Source organism: Desmodus rotundus, chromosome 5 (genome assembly GCF_022682495.2).
Source record: "Desmodus rotundus isolate HL8 chromosome 5, HLdesRot8A.1, whole genome shotgun sequence".
In the NCBI taxonomy this organism is placed as follows: Eukaryota; Metazoa; Chordata; class Mammalia; order Chiroptera; family Phyllostomidae; genus Desmodus; species Desmodus rotundus.
In genome coordinates, this window is record NC_071391.1 from 11,330,388 (window position 1) to 11,354,767 (window position 24,380).

Genomic DNA, 24,380 nt, shown 5'->3' on the forward strand with positions numbered 1-24,380 from the left:
CCATTCATCTACTGATGGACACTCAGCTGACTCTTTTGACTTAGTTAAATAAAAAAAATTAAATTTCACTTCTAAAAATAATGATGCACTTTATTGTAATAATTGCTTCTGTAAAACAAAAGAAACCATCAACAAAATGAAAAGGATACCCATTGTAAAAAATAACATATTTACCAATAATACATCTGATAAGGGGTTTAATCTTCAAGGAATATGGAGAATTTATACAACTCTACACCAGAAAGTCAAACAACCCAAGTAAGAAATAGGCAAAGGGTCTGAATGGACACTTCTCCAAATGAGGGCGTCCAGATACCCAAAATGCATTTGGAAAAATATTCAATGACACTAATCATCAGAGAGAGGCAACTTCAAACCACAATGATGAGATGTTACCTCTCACCTGTCAGAATGGTAATCATCAATAAATCAACAAACAACAAGTGTTGGTGACAATGTGAGGGCAAGAGATCCCTTGTGCACTGTTGGTGGGAGTGCATACTATGCAGTACTGTGGAAAACAGTATGGAGTTTCCTCAAAAATTTAAAAATGGAATTGTCTTTTGATCCAGTGATCCCACATTTTCCTCTTCAAGATGCAAAGATAAGGGCCCTGTGGTACCCTGCCATAGCCTTTGGAGTAAAACCTTGGCTACCTAATATACATTGGTCTATACTTTTGGGAAAATTCGACAAATTGCGTACATCAGATATGTACAGATTTTACATGTCAAGTATATTTCAATACAGTGGTTTTCAATAAAACCTATACTTGGAAAATGAAAAAGTATGTTTATAATAACCCTTAAATAACATAAAAATAAAACAAATCCAGATTATGTACAGGAAAAGATTTAACTATAAAGGAAATTTTAGCATTGTACCCGAATAAAGTTTCTAGTTTTCCACTAATTTTATCAATTCTTAGCTTTGCAACATGTCTTGCAGAATACAAAGCAACAGAGTTAAGAATTTAGTTTAAGAATTTATTTTTAATGACCACAAGAAGCCTGTAGTTGTCAAGAAAGAGGCAATAAATTTTAAACAAACACAGAATATCAAGAGGAAGTTTACCGAGCTTTATTGCCACATCACAGAAATGTAAAGGGTTAAAATTTTTAGAAGGTGGACACTAAACATATATCACTGCATGAAGATTTTTAAATTGATGAATTTACAAAATTTCAGGTCCTGAGCATTGTATCACCAAAGTCTTGATTTTTTGCCAATATACAAAAAACACATTCATCTCTGAATTCAATGACAGATATTAAACATGTAAATATGTAAGAAAACTGCAAAGAGTAAATATAAAATTGATGCAGATCCCGGCCCGCAGGATCCTGTGTTGGGCGGCAATAGACAAATACACACCGAGTCCTGTGGAGGGACAGGTAAGGTGCAGCCACTCTCTCAAGAGGAGAGTGCCCCGACCCTTGCTTTCACAGGCTTTTATTGCTTTTCTGGGCACATTACATTGAGGATGATGCTCATTTACTCTGCACAGGTTGCTTTAGGCAGTTACAGAAAGCAAAGGAGAGGGGGTTGCTAATTACATAAAAGAGGAAGGATATTTGCAAATGTAAAGGGAAAAGTGGTTAAGCTGGTTACACTGGTTCTTGGAAGGTGCATCATAGATTTTAGGAAGTTACTTTAAAGATATGCAGTAAACATTTGCTGCCTCAATTCAGGGTGAGGGAGTTTTAGCAAGAGCAAATCTCAAAGCAGCCTAGGTAAAATAAGGGCCTGATTCCCCACGGGAGAACCTATCCGTGGCTGTGGGTCCTGCCCGCCGAACCTTGTTCACCACTGGCTTTTCCTAGTGGGAGCTGGGCCACATTTCCCACGCTTGGGACAGTTCCCCATATCTCCCCCCTTGTTTTTAGTTAGGACCACAATAGATCCCACAAAGCTTGCTACTTGCTGGTCTCTCACATGGAAAATAATTTGCAAATGCAGCGGAGTACACAGAGCATTACTATAATTAGTAAGCAACCAGCAGCTCCAAAGACCCACATTCTCAGATTAAGCCCAACATTCATTGTCAGGCAGTAATGATCAAACAATAGATAACAAAGAACTATGAGGGCTTATTTAGAGTCAGATGACTAAAGGGCCATAAAACTTTGGGGAAACAAGTTCATTTCAGGCTTGGATCCTTATCATTTAAATTGAGGGTATTAGCAACGCAGGTTACACAGGATTTTATGCATTCTCTCTTAGGCCTGATGTCCCGGGGAACCTGCCCTTTCCAGCACAAGGCCATACCCACCTCTGGCATTGTTTCAGGCTTAAATTGAGCAGGGGAAGTAAGGCAGCCAAGAGATTAGGAGACTTCTTGCAGACAGAATGAGGACTCAGGCTATGTCAAAGCTGAGGGGTGAGGGTCAATCACCCCTTTTGTCTATGGCCCTCCAAGTCCTTCCCTGAGGGCCCCTTCTTGACCATGCCTGTCTTAGTTCGTCCCTCCTTTGAGGAATCTTACCCCTCATTGGCTAACCAGTCATCCGCCCTAGGGCCAGGTAAGGTGAAGTGAAGGGAGGCAGAGGCAGTGCCCCTATCAGGATGATAAGCTTTGTCTCTTAAATGGCATATGGTCTCACAGTCTTTTACTCAGCCTTAGCTACCGGGGATTACAGTCTCTGAAACCAGGCAGGGCAGTTCCCAACATCATAAAATGACACATATTTTGCTTATATAGGTAATGGATGCACATACCTACTTTCATAACCAGTGATCTAGAAAAAAGAACACATACGCAGCTGTTAACAATTGCTAAGGGGTTTCCATTTCCTTAATGTTTTTCAGAGTTACCCAAAATTTCTTCAATGTTAACATATATCAATCTGACTCCAAAATTGTAAAATGTGTTTTTTTTATTGTTGTTGAAGTACAGTTGTCTCAATTTCTCACCCACTGCTCTCCCCCCCACAGTCAAGCTATCCCCACTTCCCTCCCCTGATCCCATCCCAGCTTGGTATTGTCCATGAGTCCTTTATAGTTGTTCTGAGTTTTCCCTTGGTTGTTTGTGTGTTTGTCAATTAGATTAAACAAAAGTAATTTATAAAACACAAGTGAATAATTTTTTAGAGAAAGCCGTTGTGAATTAAAAACATTCCATGAATCAAAATCTTCTAGTAATAATGGTCAGCATTCATTAGTAATGCCTTAAATGATTTAATATTTATTATAACAGTATGGACCTGGATATATTAATTATCTTCTTCAGTTCTAGAAATGGAAACAGCAAAGTTTCACTGATTTATTAAGGCTTACACAGCTAAAATGAGGAGTAGGTATACAATATAAATCATAAAATGTTTGGCTTCAAAGACAGCGCTCCTCATTACTCTGCTACATTTCTTCTCCATATAATACACGACGTGATTTCTGAAACTATTATCAGTGTGCCAAAGCTGAGCTCTGTTTCATTTTAAATTCTCTGCCATTGGAGTATGCATGGTAATTTCTGTGTTATATTTTAAAATATGACATTCATATTTTCTTACTTTGGGGATAAGTTGCCCTTAAAAACAATGGACCATATTTTTATCACATATTTTATGGTTTATAATTATAATATGAATTTCACAGGACATAATTTTGGAGGTGTCCAAGATTGTATTTGATTAACTAAAGGATGGTTAAACAGAAATACAAACAAATGAAAGGACTTCATTGCTTTATGGAGAGAACAAGAAAATTCCCCACAGGAAAGAAGATAAAAGTTAACTGTTTAGAAAAGATGTTACTTGAATTTCCTGGAGCCCTCTCTCTTCTGCATGAGTCTAATGAGAGCATTTTTCACTTCTTTATTCCTAAGACTGTACATGAGTGGATTCAGCATGGGAATCACCATAGTATAAAAAACAGAAGCCACTTGATCTTTGCCCAAGGTGTAGGACTTCCGTGGTTTCAAATACGTGAAAATCATAGTGCCATAAAAGATGGTGACTCCCAGGAGATGGGAGGCACATGTAGAGAAGGCTTTTCTCTTTCCTGAAGTGGAAGTAATTTTCAGTACAGTGGCCAGAATGGACAGGTAGGACACAGATATTGTGATAAGAGATAGCATTAGAGTAGAACCACCAAAAATGAATATCATGGTCTCCACATCCTGTGTGTCAGTGCAGGACAGGGCTAGGATTGGGGAAGTGTCACAGAAAAAGTGATGGATTACATTGGAGTCACAGAAATGCAGTGTGCTCATGCAAAGAACATTGACCATAGAGTTTGTAAAGCCAATGAAATAGGACCCAAGGACGAGGGAGCAGCAGAGTCTCTTGGACATAACAACAGGGTAGTGCAGAGGACTGCAGATAGTGACATAGCGGTCTTAGGCCATTGAGGAGAGAAGAAAACATTCAGTGGCAGCCAAGAAGACAAAAAAGTACATTTGGGTGAAGCAGCTTATGTATGAAATGTGCTTCGTGGAGGTCAGTAAGTTCTGTAAGGTTTTCGGTGTGATGGCTGTTGAGTAACTGAGGTCAAGAAATGACAGGTGACTGAGGAAGAAATACATGGGGGTGTGAAGCTAGAGATCTAGGTGGATGATCAATATCATCCCTGCATTTCCCAGCACACTCATCAGGTAAATCATGAGAAATACGATAAAGAGGATCAGCTGGATGTCTTCAGATTCTGTCAGCCCCATAAGGATGAAGTCAGACACACGTGTGTTATTGCTTCTGCCCATTCTGTCCACCTGCTCCACACTGCTGAGAAATAAAGGTGATACCTGGAAGGAATGAGTTCATAAATGTTGACTTATATATTAGATTAATCTTTCTAAAAATTTATAATAAGTAGTGGACTACAGAATATGATGGGAAATTACATTGGATTGGAAAATACAGAAGTGGGCATACATTGACCCTCAGGCATGATATAATAAAAAGTAACATTCTTTATACTTATAATAAGCCTGACACTGTCCTAAATGTTTTGCTTTACTAACATATTTGCCCCACATGAGGACATTATACCTTAGGCGCTATCATATAGGCTCATTTTTTAAAATGATTTAAAGGGCACAGACAATTTAAGCAACTTATTCAGAGTCAGAGCTATTAAATGGTGGCTCTGTCATTCTACCAAATAGAGTGACTTCCAAACCACCTCATTATACTGTATTTATGTTTATAATTGAAAAAACTTAAGGAAAAAATACTTGATATATTGTATAATAAAAAATTATAAAAACAGTTTTAATGAATCTTTGCTTTCCTTTGGCTTTGAAACTTATCTCAAAGTAATTGAATATAATTATCACCTTAGGGAACGAAGATTAAACCACTCATTACTATCAAATTACAGAAGATACATTTTCCTAAGTTGAGCATTCAAAATTGGATTTGTTCCAAAAATTATGTTTCAAAAACATGTATATTGTTTATAGACCATAATTCCATCAACTGCATAATTCTCGTTTCACAAATCTGGGCATTTTTTAGGGTGAGATCTAAATAATATCTTTATGTATATATTTTGTAAAATGCCTTCTTTTTATTTCATCCTACGTAAAACACTTAAATTTTCAGAGTAATACTTACCAAGAGCCAAAGACAGTGGAGAAAGAAAAAAACCTATCAATATTATCAGGCAAATATTTCTCATCCTTTTCTCACAAATAAAACAAGAAAACTATTCGAGTCAAAAATTTTTATACTATATTCTTTCCTTTGAGTTAAATTCTGTGCACAGTTTTGAGCATTCATCCTGCTTAATTCTTAAGTAAAGAGAGAAAACTCAACTTAGAATTTTGAAACGGTCCTGGTCAAATGGAAAATCTGCCAGGAAGTTGTGTCTGAAGGGGAATCCAGGCAGCGATTGGGAACACAAGTGGAGCAGACTATGTCATGTCTGTCTTCCAGGGCACCTCATAATATACTGAGGACTGAGAATAAGGCAACATTGTTCTTCCCTGGAGACCAGTTTCCAAGGAAGCTTTTCTGGCACATTTCCAAGGACAAAGGCTCAGGGACTAAATGCAGCTGTGTCATGTTTTAAGGAAATAGTTGACTTTTTCCTTAGATGGCACACAAGGAAGAACCTGGTTTCATCCTCTTTTGTGATCCTTTAAGATATTACCATTGTTAGTGGAGGAGCCATTTATAGAGATGTATGCAGTTGCTGCATAACTGAAACCATCAAGGATGAAATAATTCACTTTTCACAATGACACATTATTATGTTTACATATGTGAAACTATCGTACTATCTCTGTTTATTAGAAAATAATTAGAATGGGACAAAATTGAAAGAACAAAATGAGAACAAGTCTAACATGTGGGAACATCTCGATAATTCCCCCCCATTTTCTTTACCTTTATAAATGCATATGTGTGTAATGCAAATGTGTGTATCTACAGTTTTCCATGATTACTATTACACTGTATGCTTACCCACCAGCCCTCATTTTGTGACCAAGAGTCCATGATACACCATGAGCAACGTTACATCAGTCTTTGATAAACCCACAGTGTTTTGTCCTGTGCACAGACTTCTGCCCCATCACGAACTTCCCTCTCAATGGGTCCTCAGCTGACACATGTTTCAGGGCATCACAAGGAAAATACAGTGTCAGCTCCCCATTTTGTTTTGGCCATCACCCCACTCATCTACACAGCAGTACTTCTACAATTTGGTTTACTACTTTTTTCACTCTGTACATAATCAAGTGTTTTCTAATATATGAACTTAAAAATTAAAATATGGAAAGAAAGCTAAGATATTATATTGAGAGTTAATTGTCCAAGATGTACAAGCAGAGGAATAATTTGAAAAGATATACACTGAGCCTTGGCTGGTGTGTCTCAGGGGATCGAGTGATAGCCTGTGAACCAAACAGTCACCAGTTCAATTCCCAGTCTAAGGTTCATGCCAGGTCCCCACTTTTGAGTGGTTGCATACGAGGCAACCACACACTGGTGTTTCTCTCCTTCTCTTTCTCCCTCCCTTCCCCTTCATTAATAGATAGATAGATAGATGATAGACAGATACATAGATAGATAGATATACACTAAAAATAAGTTTAAAATATTCTTGTGAATATTAGGTCACCTCATCATAGTGAAATCATTCTTCCTGCAGATATAAAAGTGACTCTGACTGCCCTGGAGGAGGGTTCTCAGGTGGTTGGACTGTCATCCCATACAACAAAATGTTTTGGGTTCAAATCCCTGTCAGGGTAGAAAAATTGGTTGCGTATTTGATCCGCAGTCAGGGCACATATAAGAGGCAACCAGTTGATGTTTCTATGTCACATTGATATTCCTCTCTCTTGTTCTTTCGTTCCCTTCCTCTCTTCTAAAATCAATAAATATACACTTTGATGAGGATTTTTAAACATCCATTAAAGGGAACTTTTATAGGGAAGTCTGTCAATACTCCCAACATTCAGAAGTTAATTTTTGGTTGGATAAAGATCCACTTTTTAAATATATTATTATTTATTGTTTTTTTTGCCATTACCATTTATCTTCCCTACACCCTCTTTCATTCTACCCACCCCCTCCCCAGCACTCACAACACTGTTGTTCCTGTCCATGGGCCCTTTGTCTTTTGGGCTCAATGCCTCCAACCCCCAAACCCAAGAGAGTGGTCAACTTCTTTTCTATCTACGAATCTGTTTCTATTTTCCTTGTTACTTCAGTTTGTCCACATGTAAGTGAAATCATATGGCATTTCTGTCTCTCTGTCTGGCTTATTTCATTAGCATAATATTCTCCAGGTCCATCCATGCTGTCCCAAAGGTAAATTTTACCTTTTTTATGGCCAAGTAGTATTCCACAGTGTAAATTACCCTAGTTATTTTGTCCATTCATCTACTGATGGACATTCAGCTGATTCTTTTGAATTGGTAAAATAAAAAAAATTAAATTTCACTTCTAAAAATAATGATGTACTTTACTGTAATAATTGCTCCAGTACAGCAAGAGAAACCTTCCACAAATGAAAAGGGTACCAACTGTATAAAATAACATATTTACCAATGATACATCTGACAAGGGGTTTATTCTCCAGAGAATGTGGAGAATTTATACAACTCAACAACAGAAAATCAAAAAATCGAATTAAGAAATAGACAAAGGGTCTGAATGGACACTTCTCCAAAAGAGGACATCCAGATGCCCAAAATTCATTTGAAAAAATATTCAATGACACTAATCATCAGAGAGAGGCAACTTCAAACCACAGTAATGAGATGTCACCTCACACCTGTCAGAACGGTCATCATCAATAAATCAACAAACAACAAGTGTTAGTGACAATGTGAGGGCAAGAGATCCCTTGTGCACTGTAGGTGGGAGTGCAGACTAGGCAGTACTGTGGAAAACAGTATGTGGTTTCCTCAAAAACTTAAAAATTGACTTTTTGGTCCAGTGATCCCACTTTTTGCTCATCAAGATGCAAAGATAAGGGCCCTGTGGTACCCTGCCATAGCCTTTGGAGTAAAACCTTGGCTATCTAATATACATTGGTCTATACTTTTGGGAAAATTCTACAAATTGCATACATCAAATATGTACAGATTTTACATGTCAAGTATACTTCAGTACAGTGGTTTTCAATAAAACCTATACTTGGAAAATGAAAAAGTATGTTTATAATAACCCTTAAATCACATAAAGATAAAAGAAATCCAGATTATGTACAGGAAAAGGTTTAAATATAAAGGAAATTTTAGCATCTTACCCAGCTAAAGTTTCTAGTTATCCACAAATTTATCAGTTCTCAGCTTTACAACATCTCTTGTAGAATATAAAACAAAAGAGTTAAGAATTTAATTTAAGAATTTATTTTAATGAGCACAAGAAACTTATAAATATTCAGAAAAGCTAATAAATTTAACATACACAGAATATCAAATGGAAGTTTACTGAACTTATTGCCACATCACAAAAATGTAAAGATTTAAAATTTTTCGAAAGTGGCCACTAAAGATATGTCACCGCACAAAGATCTTTAAATTGATGAATTTACAAACTTTCATGTCAAAACCATTGTATCATCAAAGTCTTGATTTTTTGTCCATATACAAAACACACATTCATTTCTGAATTCAATGACAAATATTCAACATGCAAATATGTGCAGAAAGCTGCAAAACATAAATCCAAGTGACACGAGTTTTCCTTATATATGTAATGGATGCTCATACCTATTTTCATAACCAGTGATCTAGAAAAAAGAACACATACACAGCTGTTAACAATTGCTAAGGGGTTTCCATTTCCTTAATTTTTTGCAAAGTTTTCCAAATCTTCAATGTTAACCTATACTGATCTAATTCCAAAACTATAAAATGCTTTTTTTTTATTGTTTTCCATGTACAGCTGTCTCCATTTACCCCCACTAATCCCTGCCAGGCCACCCATCCTGACTTCCTCCTCTGATTCCACCCCAGCTTGGTTTTGTCCATGTGTCCTTTATAGCTGCTCTGAGGTTTCCCTTGGTTGTTTGTGTGTTTGTCAATTAGATTAACCAAGAGTAATTCATAAAACACAAGTGAATAATCTTTAAGAGAAAGCCATTGTGCATTAAAAACATTGCAGGAATAGAAATCTTCTAATGACAATGGTCAGCATTTATTAGTAACGCCTTAAATGATTTAGTATTTGTTGTAACAGTGTGGACCTGGATAAATTAATTATCTTGTGCAGTTGTGGAAATGGAAACAGCAAAGTTTCACTGATTTATTAAGGCTTTCACAGCTAAAACGAGAAGTAGGTGTAGAATATATATCATAAAATGTTTGCCTCCACAGACAGTGCTCCTCATTACTCTGCTACATTTCTTCTCCATATAATACATGATGTGATTCCTGAAACTATCATCAGTGTGCCAAAGCTGAGTCCTGTTTCATAATAAATTCTCTGCCATTGGAGTATGCATGGTAATTTCTGTGCTATATTTTAAAATATGACATTCATATTTTCTCATTTTGTGGATAAGTTGCCCTTAAAAACAGTGGACAATATTTTTATCACATATATTATGGCTTGTAAGAATAAATTGAATTTCAAAGGATATATTTTTGGAGGTGTCCAAGATTGTATTTGATTTACTAAAGGATGGTTCAACAGAAATACAAACAAATGAAAGGACTTCATTGCTTTATGGAGAGAACAAGAAAATTCCCCACAGGAAAGAAGATAAAAGTTAACTGTTTAGAAACGATGTTACTTGAATTTCCTAGAGCCCTCTCTCTTCTGTATGAGTCTAATGAGAGCACTTTTCACTTCTTTATTCCTAAGACTGTAAATGAGTGGATTCAGCATGGGAATCACCATAGTATAAAAAACAGAAGCCACTTGATCTTTGCCCAAGGTGTAGGACTTCCGTGGTTTCAAATACGTGAAAATCGTAGTGCCATAAAAGATGGTGACTCCCAGGAGATGGGAGGCACATGTAGAGAAGGCTTTTCTCTTTCCTGAAGTGGAAGTAATTTTCAGTACAGTGGCCAGAATGGACAGGTAAGACACAGATATTGTGATAAGAGATACCATTAACGTAGTGCCCGCAGAAATGAATATCGGGATTTCCACATAACGTGTGTCAGTGCAGGACAGGGCTAGGATTGGGGAAGTGTCACAGAAGAAGTGATGGATTACATTGGAGTCACAGAAATGCAGTCTGCTTATGAAAAACACATCGATCACAGAGAACATAAATCCTATTGAATAGGACCCTAGGACGAGGGTGCAGCAGAGTCTTTTGGACATAACAACAGGGTAGTGCAGAGGACTGCAGATAGCGACATAGCGGTCATAGGCCATTGAGGAGAGAAGAAAACATTCAGTGGCAGCCAAGAAGATAAAAAAGTACATTTGGGTGAAGCAGCTTATGTATGAAATGTGCTTCGTGGAGGTCAGTAAGTTCTGTAAGGTTTTAGGTGTGATTGCTGTTGAGTAACTAAGGTCAAGAAGTGACAGGTGACTGAGGAAGAAATACATGGGGGTGTGAAGCTGGAGATCCAGGTGGATGATCAATATCATCCCTGCATTTCCCAGCACACTGATCAGGTAAATCATGAGAAACAGGATAAAGAGGACCAGCTGGATGTCTTCAGATTCTGTCAGCCCCATAAGGATGAAGTCAGACACACGTGTGTTATTGCTTCTGCCCATTCTGTCCACCTGCTCCACACTGTTGAGAAATAAAGGTGATACCTGGCCGGAACGAGTTCATAAATGTTGACTTATATGTTAGATTAATCTTTCTAAAAATTTATAATAAGTAGTGGACTACTGAATATGATGGGAAATTACATTGCATTGCAAAATACAGAAGTGGGCATACATTGACCCTTGGGCATGATATAATAAAAGCTATCATTTGTTTAATTGTAATGAGCCTGGCACTCTTCTACATGCTTTTCCGTATTAATATATTTTCTTCACATGAGAGTATTATTTCAGGAATCTTACTACTAGCCAAATATTTTAAAGAGATAAAGGGCATAGACAGTTTACATAATTATTGAGCATCACAGCTATTAAATGGTGGCTCTGTCATTCTACCAAGTCAGAGCGATTCAGAGAGCAGGCTCATTATAATGTATTTCTGTTTATAATTTGAGAAAATGTTAAAAAAATGCTTGATGTATAATAATAATAGAAAAAAAGGAGTTTTAATGCATAATTTACTGTTCTTTTGTTTAAAAAATTATTTAATTGTAATCACAAATAAATTTCATGTGTAGGAGATCAAAATTACAGACCACATATTGTTATTAATTTCCAGGAGATATGTTTTCTGATGTAGAGCATTCAAAATCTGATTTCTGCACAAAATGTGTTTTTAAAACATTTACCTTACTTGTAGAACATGATTCCATCAATGCTACACCTCTGGTTTCACAGAATCTGGCATTACTTAGGGCAAGGTCTAAGTGATATGTGCATTCATACTTCTCTGGTAATACCCCTATTTTATTTGATCCAAACTACAACTCTTAAATTTTGAAAGTAGTACTTACCAAGAGCCAAATATTGTTGAGGAAAAATAAACCTTCTTCCAATATTGTCTGGGAATAAATTTGTCGACCTCAGCTTTTTCACACAAATAAAATATGAAAACCATTTGAGTCAAAAATTTCTGCAATGTACTCTTTCCTTTGAGTTAAAATCTGTGCAAATTTTTGTGCATTCATCTTGCTTTATTTTTAGGTGAGAAAGAGAAAAACTCAACTTAGAATTTTGTTCAGGCCCTGGTCAAACAGAAAATCTGCCAGGAAGTTGTGTGAAGGGGAATCCAGGCAGTGATTGCAAACACAAGTGGAGCAGAGTATGTCTCGTCCGTCTTCCAGGGCACCTCATAATATACTGATGATTGAGAATAAGGCAACATTGCTCTTCCCTGGTGACCAGTTTCCAAGGAAGCTTTCCTGGCACGTTTCCAAGGACAAAGGCTCAGGGACTAAATGCAGCTATGTCATGTTTTAGGGAAATAGTGATACCTTTTTCCTTAGATGGCACACAAGGAAGAACCTGGTTTCATCCTTTTTTGTGATCCTTTAAGTTTTTAACTGTGTTGGTGGAGAAGCCATTGATAGAGACATCTGCAATTGCTCTGTAAATGAAACCTCCAGATGGAATAATTCACTTTTCACAATGACACATTTTTGTGTTTACATATGTGGTACTATCATGTTTCATTACAAAATAATTAGAATGCAACAAAATTCAAAGAACAAAATGAGAACAGGTCTAACATGTGGGAACATTTTGATGAACTCCCCCTATGTTTTTACCTTTATTAATGCAAATGTGTGTATCTACAGTTTTGCATAATTACTATTGCACTGTATGTTTAGCCTCCAGCCCTCAATCCATGACCAAGATTCCAAGATACACCATGAGCAACGTTATATCAGCCTGTGATAAACCCACAGTGTTTTGTCCTGTGCATGGACTTGTGCCCCATCACTGACTTCCCTCTCAATGGGTCCTCAGCTTACACATGTTTCAGGGCATCACAAGGAAAATACGGTGTCAGCTCCCCATTTTGGTTTGGCAATCACCTAATTCATGTTTGTGGTAATCTTTCTCCCTCTGGTTTTACTATTTAGTGCACACTGAATATATTGTAATTATTTTTCCTAGCTATGTATAAAAATTAAAATATGAAAGGAAGCCAAAATATATTTTGGGGAATTATTTATCTAAGATGAAGAAGCAAAGGAATTATTTTTCTAAGGTGAGAAGTCGTAGACTGAGAATGATTGAAATATTCTTGTGAATTTTGCTTTATTTCATGATAATGAAGTCAATTCCATTCATATTTATAAGTAACTCTTACAGGAAGTCTGTTCATACTCCAGAATTTCTGAAGATGACTTGTTGGTATGGACATGAATTGTGGAATGGCAATTCTATTCACAAAATATGGCTGCTCAGCCAGACTTTTTTTGAATTGAAAAAGCTAGCACTAACTTTCTTGACAGTAGGTAACCTTGGGATTTAAGGCAAATAGAGCCTAGGGGTGATTTCCAATGTCACGCCACCTCAGTAGGCACGGTGACAAAATTAATAGGAGCAAGTTTTTCTTGCTTAATGTTTTCCTGGTGTTGAAACCCATTACAGTTACTTATGGCTGCAGGGACATTCTTGTATTTTGCATTGTCATGGCGGAAATCAAAATCTGATCAGAGATTTTAAATCTCTTTTGACTTAATGATAATATAATTTTATTTCTTAGCTAATCACATTTTAATAAATTCTTTTATAGATGCTTATTGATTTTAGAAAACAGGGAAGGAAGAGAGAATGAAAGAGAAGCACAGATGTGAGAGAGAAACATACATTGGTTGCCTACCATATGCACCCAGATCAGGGATTGAACCTGCAGCCTAGGTATGTGCCCTGACTGGGAATTGAAACCTGAACCTTTTGGTGTACAGGATGATGCTCCATGCCACTGAGCCACACTAGCCAGGGCAGCTCATCACATCTGTAACTATCCTTTTTGCATCTTCTTTTTCTTTCTGTCCTGGATTATTCTATATATTGTTTTTATATTTTCTTTCTTCTTACTCATAAACAATGGCTCTATTTGCTTTAAATGTTCAATTATTTCTTTTCTTTTGAATTCATGTTGTTTTCTTAGTTTTATCATTTTATTTTCTGCTTTAATTTCAATTTAGCATCTTTTTCTTGAGCACCTAGTAACAAGTGTTTGTTTTATTTAGTTTTTGTTACCTATTCATCTGTGTGTCACTTTACTTTTAACTCACTTGTAATAACATTAATTTTTCCTATTATGGTACATTATATACATAGGAAAGTTAATTTTAAAATGTTTATATAACTTAGAACTACTTAAGATTATTTTTTAAATTATATGTGTTTAATTTTCAAGTTAAAAGTTATTTTTCTTTAAAATATTAATTTCAAATTGTATTGCATTGCAATAAGAAATGGTGACTCTTTTAAACTTAATTTTGTAAATTTATTGAAATCTGTAGATTAATTGTCATCAACTGCTATAAAGGAGCAATAGATTCTAGGAAAGATTGAAATGTTGATATGAAAGTGTGGCTTACCCATTATAATATTTATAGATTATAAATTTTAAGCATGGAGAAACAAAAATAATTACAAAATTAGTGATACAACATGTTAGAAGGTAAGAGAATATAAAAATAAATAAAATGTAAATTATTATAGGGAGTCTGAAATAGCAGCATGAGGAAACAATCAGAAATTTTGATCAAGGTAGGTTTCAATAAAGAGTTGGCATTTCCCCCTGCCCAGTGGCTCAGTTGGTTGGAGTATCACAGGTTTGATTCCTGGTCAGGGCACATACCCAAGTTACAGGTTTGATCCACCATTGTGACAGGTGTAAGAAGGCAATCAATGGAAGTTTCTCTTTCACACTGAGGTTCTCTCCCTCTCTCTCTCTCTCTCTCTCACCCCCAGCCTACATCTCTCCCTCCCCAATTGAAAAATGTGCAAAGGATCTGAATAGAAACTTCTCCAAGGAAGACATACAGATGACCCATAGACATAAGAAAAGATCCTCAACATCACTAGTCATCAGGGAGATGCAAATTAAAACCACAATAAGACACCACCTCACACTGGTCGAAATGGCCATCATTAAATCAACAAACAACAAGTACTGGCCAGATGTGGAGAAAAAGGAACCCTAGTGCACTGTTGGTAGGAAGGCAGACTGGTGCAGCCACTGTGGAAAACAGTATGGAGTTTCCTCAAAAAATGGAATTACCTTTTGACCCAGCAATTACACTGCTGGGAATATACCCTAAGAATCCCGAAACACTGATTCAGAAGAACTCAGCACCCGTATGTTCGTAGAAGCACAATTTACAATAGCCAAAAGCTGGAAACAGCCTAAAGGTCCATCAGTAAATAAGTAGATCAAAAACTGTGGTATATTTACACAATACAATACTACCCAGGAGGAAGAAAGAAGGAATCCTACCTTCTGCAACAAACAGCATGGATGGAACTGGAGAGCATTATGCTAAGTGAAATAAGCCAGTCAGTGAAAGGCAAATACCATATGATCTCACCTATAAGAGGAATCTAACGAATAATAAAGTAATGAACAAAATAGAACCACAGGCATAGAATCATGGAACAGACTGAAAGTGACCTGAGGGGAGGGAGGAGGGAGATAATGGTGGAAAAAAGAGGCAGGGGCTAGACAAGGAACATGTATGAGTGATCCACGGACATGGACAACAGTGTGGAGATTGACTGTGGGAGCAGGGGGTGGGATGGGCAGAAGGGAGTAAAGGGGGAAAAATTGGGACAACTGTAATAGAATAAGAATAAAAATGATTTTTAAAATGCCCTTGGGTAAAAATGCCCTTGGATTAAAAAAAAAAAGTTGGCATTTGGACAAACATTTCCAGGAGAGTGAATCATTTAGGTACAGTACACGGGAGGAAGTGTCCACACAGAGGGTAGGCTGGTGCAAAGCCCCATGCGGTGGAGGGGCCGTGCTGTTTCAGCAGTAGGGGGTGTCATTCTAAAGAGGGGAAGGGTAATAACTGTAATGTCAACGGTGATGAGAGCTGCAGAGAAAAACAAAATGGAGAAGGTGCCTGAAGACAGCTGAACTTCGTCTCTTGAAAACAATGATTTTTCAGGAACACCTGCGGTGATAAGGTCACATTGAACAAAAGTGAAGTAGAGAGCTGCAAAAATATCTGGAGCAAGTGAGATTCCGGCAAACGGAAAGGTCGTTAAAGTAGTGTCCACCACACTTCTTTATGTAAAGTTAAATTTCTTCACATTGCAATTAACTTATATAGAGATATATATCTACCTCTCTATAAATAAATATGTCTCACCTCATATGGAAAAAATTTAGAGTACATACTATTCTATTTATTCTTAATGGCATCCATCAATATGTTGTCTGCACCAATTATATCTGTGGTGTTTTGATAGTAAATTTCCATCTCCCTTATTTTTTCAATGTGTTGTCTTTTATTTACTTTTTAATTTTTTAACATTTATTGATTTTAGAGAGAGAAAGGGAGCAAGACACACACACAATCATTGTCTTGTTGTCCCACTTATTTATATTTGTTGATTCCTGTATATGCCCTGACTGGGCATCGAACCTGCAATTTTGACCTATGAGGAGGACACTCTAACTAACTGAGCCACCTAGACTGAGCTCCACATATGTTCACTGAAATGATTCTGTAAATGAGAGTTTTTCATTCTTTCTTATGTTTGTGTTTAATGAGTTAGCTGGTTTCACCAATGTGTACTAGCTGACGATTATTTTGTTCTTTGGTGTTATTATCCAATACTGCCATCATTTTTGTTGCTCAAATTGTTCTAGCTTTGCTAATTAAACCATCATCAAATAGTTCCTGTGTACTTTGCTTTTTGGACATGTTCTTGTCATTTGTGTTCATTTGGTTCCACCTCTTAAATTCTGTTGCACAATATGTTTCAGGAACAGCTTATATCTTTGTGGATTTGGCTGCAGAAACAATCACTTCCCCAGGAAGGATGGTGTTTGCCAATCAGGGTCTGACAATGTATTGTACTTCCTGTGTGCACTCACTTTTCTCTCTTAAGAAAACACTTGAAACTTCTGTAATCTTATTCATCAACATCACCCCAATAATTTTAATTTAAAAAAGAATCTGTCACACATATTTTCAGTGCTCTTAAATTACCAAATATTTGTAATTATAACTTTTCAAATGAAGACTCAACACTATAGTTTAAAATGTTTAGATTTGGGAACCATAATTCTGAGTTTCTGTCCAAAAACATTAACTAGCATTATGGCCAAGTGAAAATGTCTTAATCTCTTTGATCCTGTGTGCATGTCTGCAGAGTTACAATAATAATACCTGCCTCATGTGTTTGTGAAGATAATATTAAATTGTATATATTTAAAACATATTACATGTTTTATTGATAATATAATAGGTAGTTGATCACTATTTGTTTTGTGTTCTTAGTATAAATAACTTTATAGTAATCTATTATAGCCATTAATCCACATTTATTATTTTCTCCACTGTTGCGCAATTCCATTAATCATAAGTTTTCTTTGTTTATCTTTTAAATGTAATGCAGAATGCGCATTGATTTGTTTCCTTTAGATGAATAACCACAGGTAGTATTTGGGGGCCAAAACTACAACTTTCCTCTGCATACTTGTGTGAGGCATTCTAGAGAGGTCAGGCAAAATTTTATTTTTCTGAACATTTCCCCTGACGATCGGTTTCATCGTAATTTTTCCTACATTGACCACTTACATCTTCCCAAGATCTGTACTTAATAGAGTTTTAATAAATCACAAGTTACCTTATTAGTATTTATTTCATTACTATACACGAGGGATGCTTCCTCCTGTTTGTTTACTATGTGTATACTCATCACTTTAAATATTGAAAACCTGCTTCCAACCAGTGGCTCAGTTTTTTAACTGTACTAGATGGAAAAACTTTGAATTTTTAAAATTATTTTTATTAATATACTTGCATTTCAATATCAAATATGCTAGTACATTATAGGCAAGAAAATAATCCGTTGAAGTAATTAATGACCTACTATGAGCACCTCTTATGTGACACTGACTTTTCCAGTAATCCTGAAGCTATGAAGATGAATAAGATGCAGTCTTTTCCTCACAGGAATAAATAGCCCAGAAGAGGGGTTGGAAGTGAAAATGAAAATTTACAATCCATTTTTATACCACAATGTTCAATGATAGAACAAGGGAGGATGGAACCCAATATTCTCGAGGAAATGTTCAGGAAAATCTTTAGTGAGGTGGAAATTCTTCTTCTCAGTCTTTGAGAATGATTATTATACTGTAGGAGGATGAGTTCTAGATAAAGACATATGCAAGGGCAGGGAGTAAAAATTTACACCCTGGTAAATTGAAAACAGGAAGCCACTTACTACACAGAACCTATAGTATATGGTTGGAGAATGAAGAGGCAGTAGGAGTGGATGTAAAATCAAAAGATTAGTATAAGCAGCCCAAAGAATTTGGATTTTTTATTAAAAGGAGAGAAAATATGTGTCACTAAGGAAAGAATCATGATAGTAAAAATGGAGATGTATTAAAGGGGAACTAGGCAATGGAAGAAGTCAGAAGACTATGTCAAGAGTTAGGGTAGAGAAAATATGGACCTGAACTGAGACAGCAGCAATGATGATACAGAAAAAGAGGAAACTTATTTTAAGGTGATTTGGCCAACTTGCTAGGTATTGTCTTGTGTGCCTGAGTTTATCAAAACACTTTTATCCAGAGAAAAATAATATAAAAATAGAAATTGAGTACAGGAATAGTACTGAGATTAGTTTAAAATGCTGGACTTGAGAAATTTGAATGACATTCAGGAAAAAAATACTATTTTTCTTGGGTGACATATAAAATGGTCAAATATCTGATAAAAGTATAAATGTGTCTCTCTCTCAGACTTTCTTAGATATCTTACAGTGGAAAAAACTGCTTTTTAACACCATTTGCAGGAAAAGAGAACTGAGATGAAATTCAGAATGCCACTAATTACTCAATGAATAAGGCCCATTTATATGCATAAATATAACTTTTTGTTTTCTTTCTCCCCTTCAGTACTTGGTTTTTTGAACAGGTTATAAGGGTCTATTCAATTATGAATTTCTATGATTCTGAAAAAAGAACATGGTTCCAAAAACAGGCCTTATCAGCTCTTTAAAATTCATAAGTTACAGTCTATTTAACAGTCATTGGCAGAATGCTTAACTTTAAGAAAAAAAACAAAACATTTAGAGGCTAACCACATAACCATTCCTCTGATATTGAAACTGCTCCCTACAAAGTCTCCCCAAATTCTCATCCATCTTTGGGTTGAGTCTTCCAAATAATTATTTTCACATTTCACTTGATCTTGGCATATTATGTATTATAAAATCTCAGTGAATCAAAACGTGCTTTCATATAGCTTCTAAGTAGTCAAGATACTGTTAAAAATACATTTCTTTGATTTTCAAGTGCCCTTAGTGTAAAACTTTTAAAATCCTGACAACCGTATTCCTTCAAACTCTATAAAACAAATCTAATCTCTCCTTTCTCTTCTTTTTATGACTTTTCTTCAATAATAAGAGTCAAATATAATATGTGCCCTGACCTCTTAAATTCCATATTTCTCTAATGTGTTTTTATCATTGTGTTGCTTAACCATGCAAAAAATTTGAATATCTAAATATATAATATTCATACTTACATATATTGTGGTGTTTGACCATTATGAATTAAAGTTGAATCCAACACTTTAATGCCTTAATCTTATCATACAAACTGTGTGTAGGTAGATAGATATAAAGACTTTGATATATAGATATAGCTGTATATGAACACATCATTAATATATATTATTAACAGCCTTGCACGGCTAACAGTGGCTTTTAATAGCAACAAAATTGAACACATATCTTTAGGCTGGTTATAGATCTAAACAAAGAGACCATATTCACTCACATGCCATTAGATTCCCTTAAATGACTGGTTTAATTCCAAAAAGCAAAAAGCCTTGCCGGAAACGTCACCACAAAGTGCAGAAACAAATGAAGCAAATTTCGGGTAAATATTTGCTTGTCTATATGGTCCTTTAGTGATTGTTGGAGAAAGTATCTTTGTATATAAATAAGGACTGACTAGACTTGAGAAGTTCCTTTTTGTTGTCCTTTTAAATTACAGCCTAAAACTATTGAGAAAGTTCACCTTAACAATTTACCGCTTGAGTAAGAAATATCTGAAGACATCTGGATTCCTCCTGGTTTTGCCGTGATGTCCCTAAATAATTCCTTCATTTGTAATTTTATATTTTAAGATGCCCATTTCCTTTTATTTCACCCTTATATTTAATTTAATATGCTTCTGTTTTCTTGATTTTGGTTTAATGACCATGTTCTAAAATCCTTTAAAATGCCATCCTTTCTCTCTCCAACCCCCACAGGGAATTAACAATGTACCGGCCTGTAGCATCAATAAATATTTCTTAAATGTTTCTGCTTGAAAATTTATGGACACTGAGTAAATATTTTTCTCATAATCATTCTTGTCACTGCTTCTTTGGCTTCTGTGTTTCTCACACCGTATATCAGAAGATTTAGTATTGGCAGCAAAAGGGTGTAAAACACAGACAGGATTTTGGCTCTACCCTGTTGGTAGCGGGAGCTGGTTCCCAGGTAAGTAAATATTACTGTTCCGTAGAAGAGAGTCACTACCGTTAAGTGGGAAGCACATGTGGAGAAAGCTTTGTATATGTTCCTTGTCGAGTGTGCCTTCAGGACAGTCCGGAGGATCCCCAGATAGGAACTAACCACTATCAGAAATGTAGTCACGGATGTTGCTCCAGAGAGGACAGAAAACAAAACCTCATGGTACTGGGTGTCAGAACAGGAAAGTTGAAAGAGCAATGGAATATCACAGAAATAATGGTTAATGACGTTGGGCCCACAGAAAGACAGACTGAGCAAGCTACTCAGGTGAATGAGTGAGTTAGCACAACCTAGTAGGTAGGAAGCAGTCACCAGGCGGATGCACAACGTGGGCGTCATGAGACCTCTGTAGTGAAGGGGGTGGCAAATGGCAACATACCGGTCATAGGCCATTGCAGCCAGGAGGAAGCATTCAGTGGTCAGGAGCATGCTGACCACTGAATACTGAAGGAGACAGCCGTGATAGGAGATAACCGTCTGCCCCGTTATGTAGTTCTCTAACATTTTAGGAATAAAGACTGAGGAATAACAGAAATCTAAGAAAGCCAACTGGCAAAGGAAAAAGTACTTTGGAGAATGGAGCTGGGAGCTAGCCAGAATGAGTGCCATAACCCAGATGTTGCCCACCACAGTAATGAGATAGATCATGAGGAACAGCACAAAAAGGACAGTATTCAGCTTAGGGCTGTTGGTCAAGCCCAGGAGGATGAATTCGGTGACCACGCTGGAGTTTCTGTCAGCCATTTACATTACTCCTCTGCAAAGCGTCTGCAGGAGATAAGAGAAAAAAGAAAAATAACCAAAGATACAGCTTAAATATACAAATTTAATTAGCTAGTTTCTTTAGAAAACAACATAGTTTTAAGTCAATAATAATAATCCACAGTAAATCCATTTATTGCAACTATGAAGACTTAGCCTGATTCAAAAGTTTAGTTGGCTCAAAGTTGCACCAGGAGATGTAAGTTGGCATTATGCACCACATAAGAGCCCCTCAAGAAATTCAGATAGCCTTGGAGAGCCCTAATAGAAATGTTTGTTTAACAGGCAGTCCAAGAGCTTGAGCCAGGGTAACAGTATAGTCCAGATCCCAGAACACAAGACAAGAGCCTTATATTTCAAGAAACAGCATTCATTAACAATGATCACAAGCACTCAATATTTAATAGGTAAATTTTTGAGTCTCTAAAAATTTTTCTTTGTGACATCTTTTTAATTTTGACAATGAACACACATGACAAATGCATTAAACAATAAAAGCAAGCAATATATACATATGCAAATATGTGTGTTTGTGTATACATATATATATAACTTCTAATAAAACATACATTATATATGAAAAATGAAAATCAAAGCTGTCCAGAAAAGAGGGTAAAAAAATCAAATATTTTCTCTCATAATAATATGACTTATTTGTTAAAAGTCTCTTTCTGCAGGAACTCATTCCTTGCTACTCCAACAGATATTTATCACTTTATCATTTGATTTCCTATAGCATTTTTTATCCAATGGCTTACATTAGTCCACATGAGATCCTTTTTTATTAAGATTTAATCATGAAACTTTTCAATATATTTTAATCCTTTCCATCAAAAAATCTCAAAGCTAATTTTCAGGAAAATGCATATGCTTTGGGCCTATTAGATCACATATCTGTCTAGCTTTTTATCCAGGAAAAGACAGATAATTTAATTTTAGTCAGTCTTTAGACATTACCCAAAATACATGAAAAGTAAGATTCTGAGGTCTAAGGCATTTGGGGGAACACGGTCAAATGATGTTTGAGGAAAGCTTTCTTTACTGCGGGACTGACAGGAAAACATATAATATGCTACTATTCTTTGAAAGTTTCCAAGGAGAGAAAGAAATAATACAGAACACGTCTCTGGTTAATTTGGTGATTGAATCTATTTTAACTGAGCACCTATGAAAATGGCATTCTGCAAGACATGCTTTGGGAACAATAGTTCCCTGATATGGAATAAACAGTGAGAAAGATGTGGGCTTGGGTTTGTACCCTTCACTACCAGCATGATTGATGTTTGCGTTTAATAACAATTCAAGCACTTCAAGTCATACTACCTTTGGTGTCGTCCCTTTTAGTGAAAATTCAGAGGTTCAAAAGAATGACTAGTCATTCTTCCCCACAATGAGCTGTGATTCCAAGTGTAAGGCTTAGTCTCCTAGACTAACTTAGTTTCATCTATAAACCTCCCTCAAGAGGTAGTTGTGAAGAATAAATAGAAAAATATGTAACAACTGTCTGCCACACCATAGATCATCTCTAAGTAACTGCTGTATATTCAAAGTAAAACAAATACAGAAAACAGAGCCTGAACCATCTGTTCACTTATTGGACAAATGATTTTTGACTAAAATAGTTTTTTTTGGTTTAGTTTATTTAATTAGTTTTGCCTTGACCCACCACTTATTTTTATTTTTATTTTATTATTGTTCAAGTACAGTTGTCTGCATTTTCCTCCCACCACTCCATCCCCACCCCACCCATCCCCACCTCCCACCCTCGATCCAACCCACCTTTGGCTTTGTCCATGTGTCCTTCTTACATGTTCCTTGACAACGCTTCCTCTATTTTCCCCCATTATCCCTCTCCCCCTCTGCCTGTGGTCACTGTCAGTTTGTTCTTTATTTCAATGTCTCTGGTTCTATTTTGCCTGCTTGTTTGTTTTGTTGATTAGGTTCCACTTATAGGAGAAATCATATGGTATTTTCCTTTCACTGCCTGGCTTATTTCACTTAGCACAATGCTCTCCAGTTCTGTGCATGCTGTCGCGAAGGGTAGGAGCTCCTTCTTTCTCTCTGCTGTGTAGCATTCAATCCATTGTGCGAATGTACCACAATTTTTTGATGCCCTCATTTACTGGTGGGCACAAAACTTTTTTTTTTACTTTGATGATAACTTTCTTATTTCACTGATTCCGTATTTGTTTCTTTAGTTATAATTTAAAAGATAATAATTTTTATCTGGACTGCATTCCACATGGTGTGTTTCTTTTGCTGTAAAGTCTGTTATATACAATAAATTTTTGAGTCTAAAAATTAGCTCACATAATAGGGCCAAATAAATCACTGATCTTTCTTCAGGTTTAGGAAAATTAGTTTGTAATAATGAGTCTTAGATTTTAAATAAGTCCTTTAAATAAATTCAGCTCTTGCAATTGGTATAATTATATGTACATAAATGTGTGAAGCTTTAAATATAGAGAACTGAGGAATATGGAATAAACCCACTAATCATCTCAATAATTGGAATGTATTTGAGGCAGATTATTTTACTTCACATTCCATTCACAGCATGTATCAAGAACTGTTGTTTTTAAAAAGCATTCAGGAAATGCATTTGTAACTTCTTTGTTAGAACACTACATACAACACCTACCTGGAGTGAGAGGAAACCGGGTCTTTTCTATTACTCTTTTGACTTATGTTTATACTTGACTCAGGGTCTTTGGAGGATGGAATCCCCAGCGATTCTGTGGACACTCGTATTTTTTTGTTTAGGGTTTTTTTTTTCGTTTTTTTTAAAATTTTTATTGTTATTCAATTACAGTTGTATGCCTTTGCTAAGACACCTCAAGGGAAGCCCAGGGAAAGTAAGGCCTTGAGCTAACTTACCAAATTATAGCAATTCATGTA

General features: G+C 36.1%; 4 protein-coding genes across 5 annotated transcripts in view; all 4 read right to left on the minus strand.

Moving 5' to 3' along the window:
• LOC112319923 (olfactory receptor 8H1) overlaps positions 1-12,276 on the minus strand; it is a 96,988-nt gene extending 84,712 nt beyond the window's left edge. The window contains exon 1 of the mRNA XM_053924656.1: positions 11,984-12,276. Within this exon, the coding sequence (XP_053780631.1) occupies positions 11,984-12,087 (104 nt within the window). The 5' untranslated portion in view covers positions 12,088-12,276. The remainder of the gene's footprint in view (positions 1-11,983) is intronic.
• LOC112319948 (olfactory receptor 8H1) lies at positions 3,749-5,558 on the minus strand. The gene is given in 2 exon segments (XM_045185337.2): positions 3,749-4,715; positions 5,553-5,558. A coding segment is annotated over 1 exon segment (948 nt). The 5' UTR covers positions 4,697-4,715; positions 5,553-5,558.
• On the minus strand, positions 8,865-12,070 carry LOC128780944 (olfactory receptor 8H1). Its single transcript, XM_053924671.1, has 2 exons — positions 11,984-12,070; positions 8,865-11,174 (listed from the first exon to the last, which is right to left on the minus strand). Exon 2 carries the CDS (start codon positions 11,130-11,132, stop codon positions 10,185-10,187), a length of 948 nt encoding a protein of 315 aa, XP_053780646.1. The 5' UTR covers positions 11,133-11,174; positions 11,984-12,070; the 3' UTR covers positions 8,865-10,184.
• Positions 12,277-18,064: 5,788 nt separating the features above from the next.
• LOC112319911 (olfactory receptor 5J3) lies at positions 18,065-24,146 on the minus strand. 2 transcript variants are annotated; one of them, XM_053924863.1, is made up of 2 exons: positions 24,124-24,146; positions 18,065-21,488 (listed from the first exon to the last, which is right to left on the minus strand). In XM_053924863.1, the coding sequence occupies exon 2, from the start codon at positions 21,462-21,464 to the stop codon at positions 20,520-20,522; it is 945 nt and encodes a 314-aa protein (XP_053780838.1). In that variant the 5' UTR covers positions 21,465-21,488; positions 24,124-24,146; the 3' UTR covers positions 18,065-20,519. The 2 variants fall into 2 exon arrangements, with proteins under 2 accessions (XP_053780838.1, XP_045041262.2); XM_045185327.2 differs by lacking the exon at positions 24,124-24,146 and adding an exon at positions 23,262-23,649.
• Positions 24,147-24,380: the final 234 nt, after the last annotated feature.

What these genes read in the sequence shown, in the direction of transcription:
- LOC128780944 (XM_053924671.1), bottom strand. Translation starts at nt 11,132, where the DNA reads ATGGGCAGAAGCAATAACACACGTGTGTCTGACTTCATCCTTATGGGG.
- LOC112319911 (XM_053924863.1), bottom strand. Translation starts at nt 21,464, where the DNA reads ATGGCTGACAGAAACTCCAGCGTGGTCACCGAATTCATCCTCCTGGGC.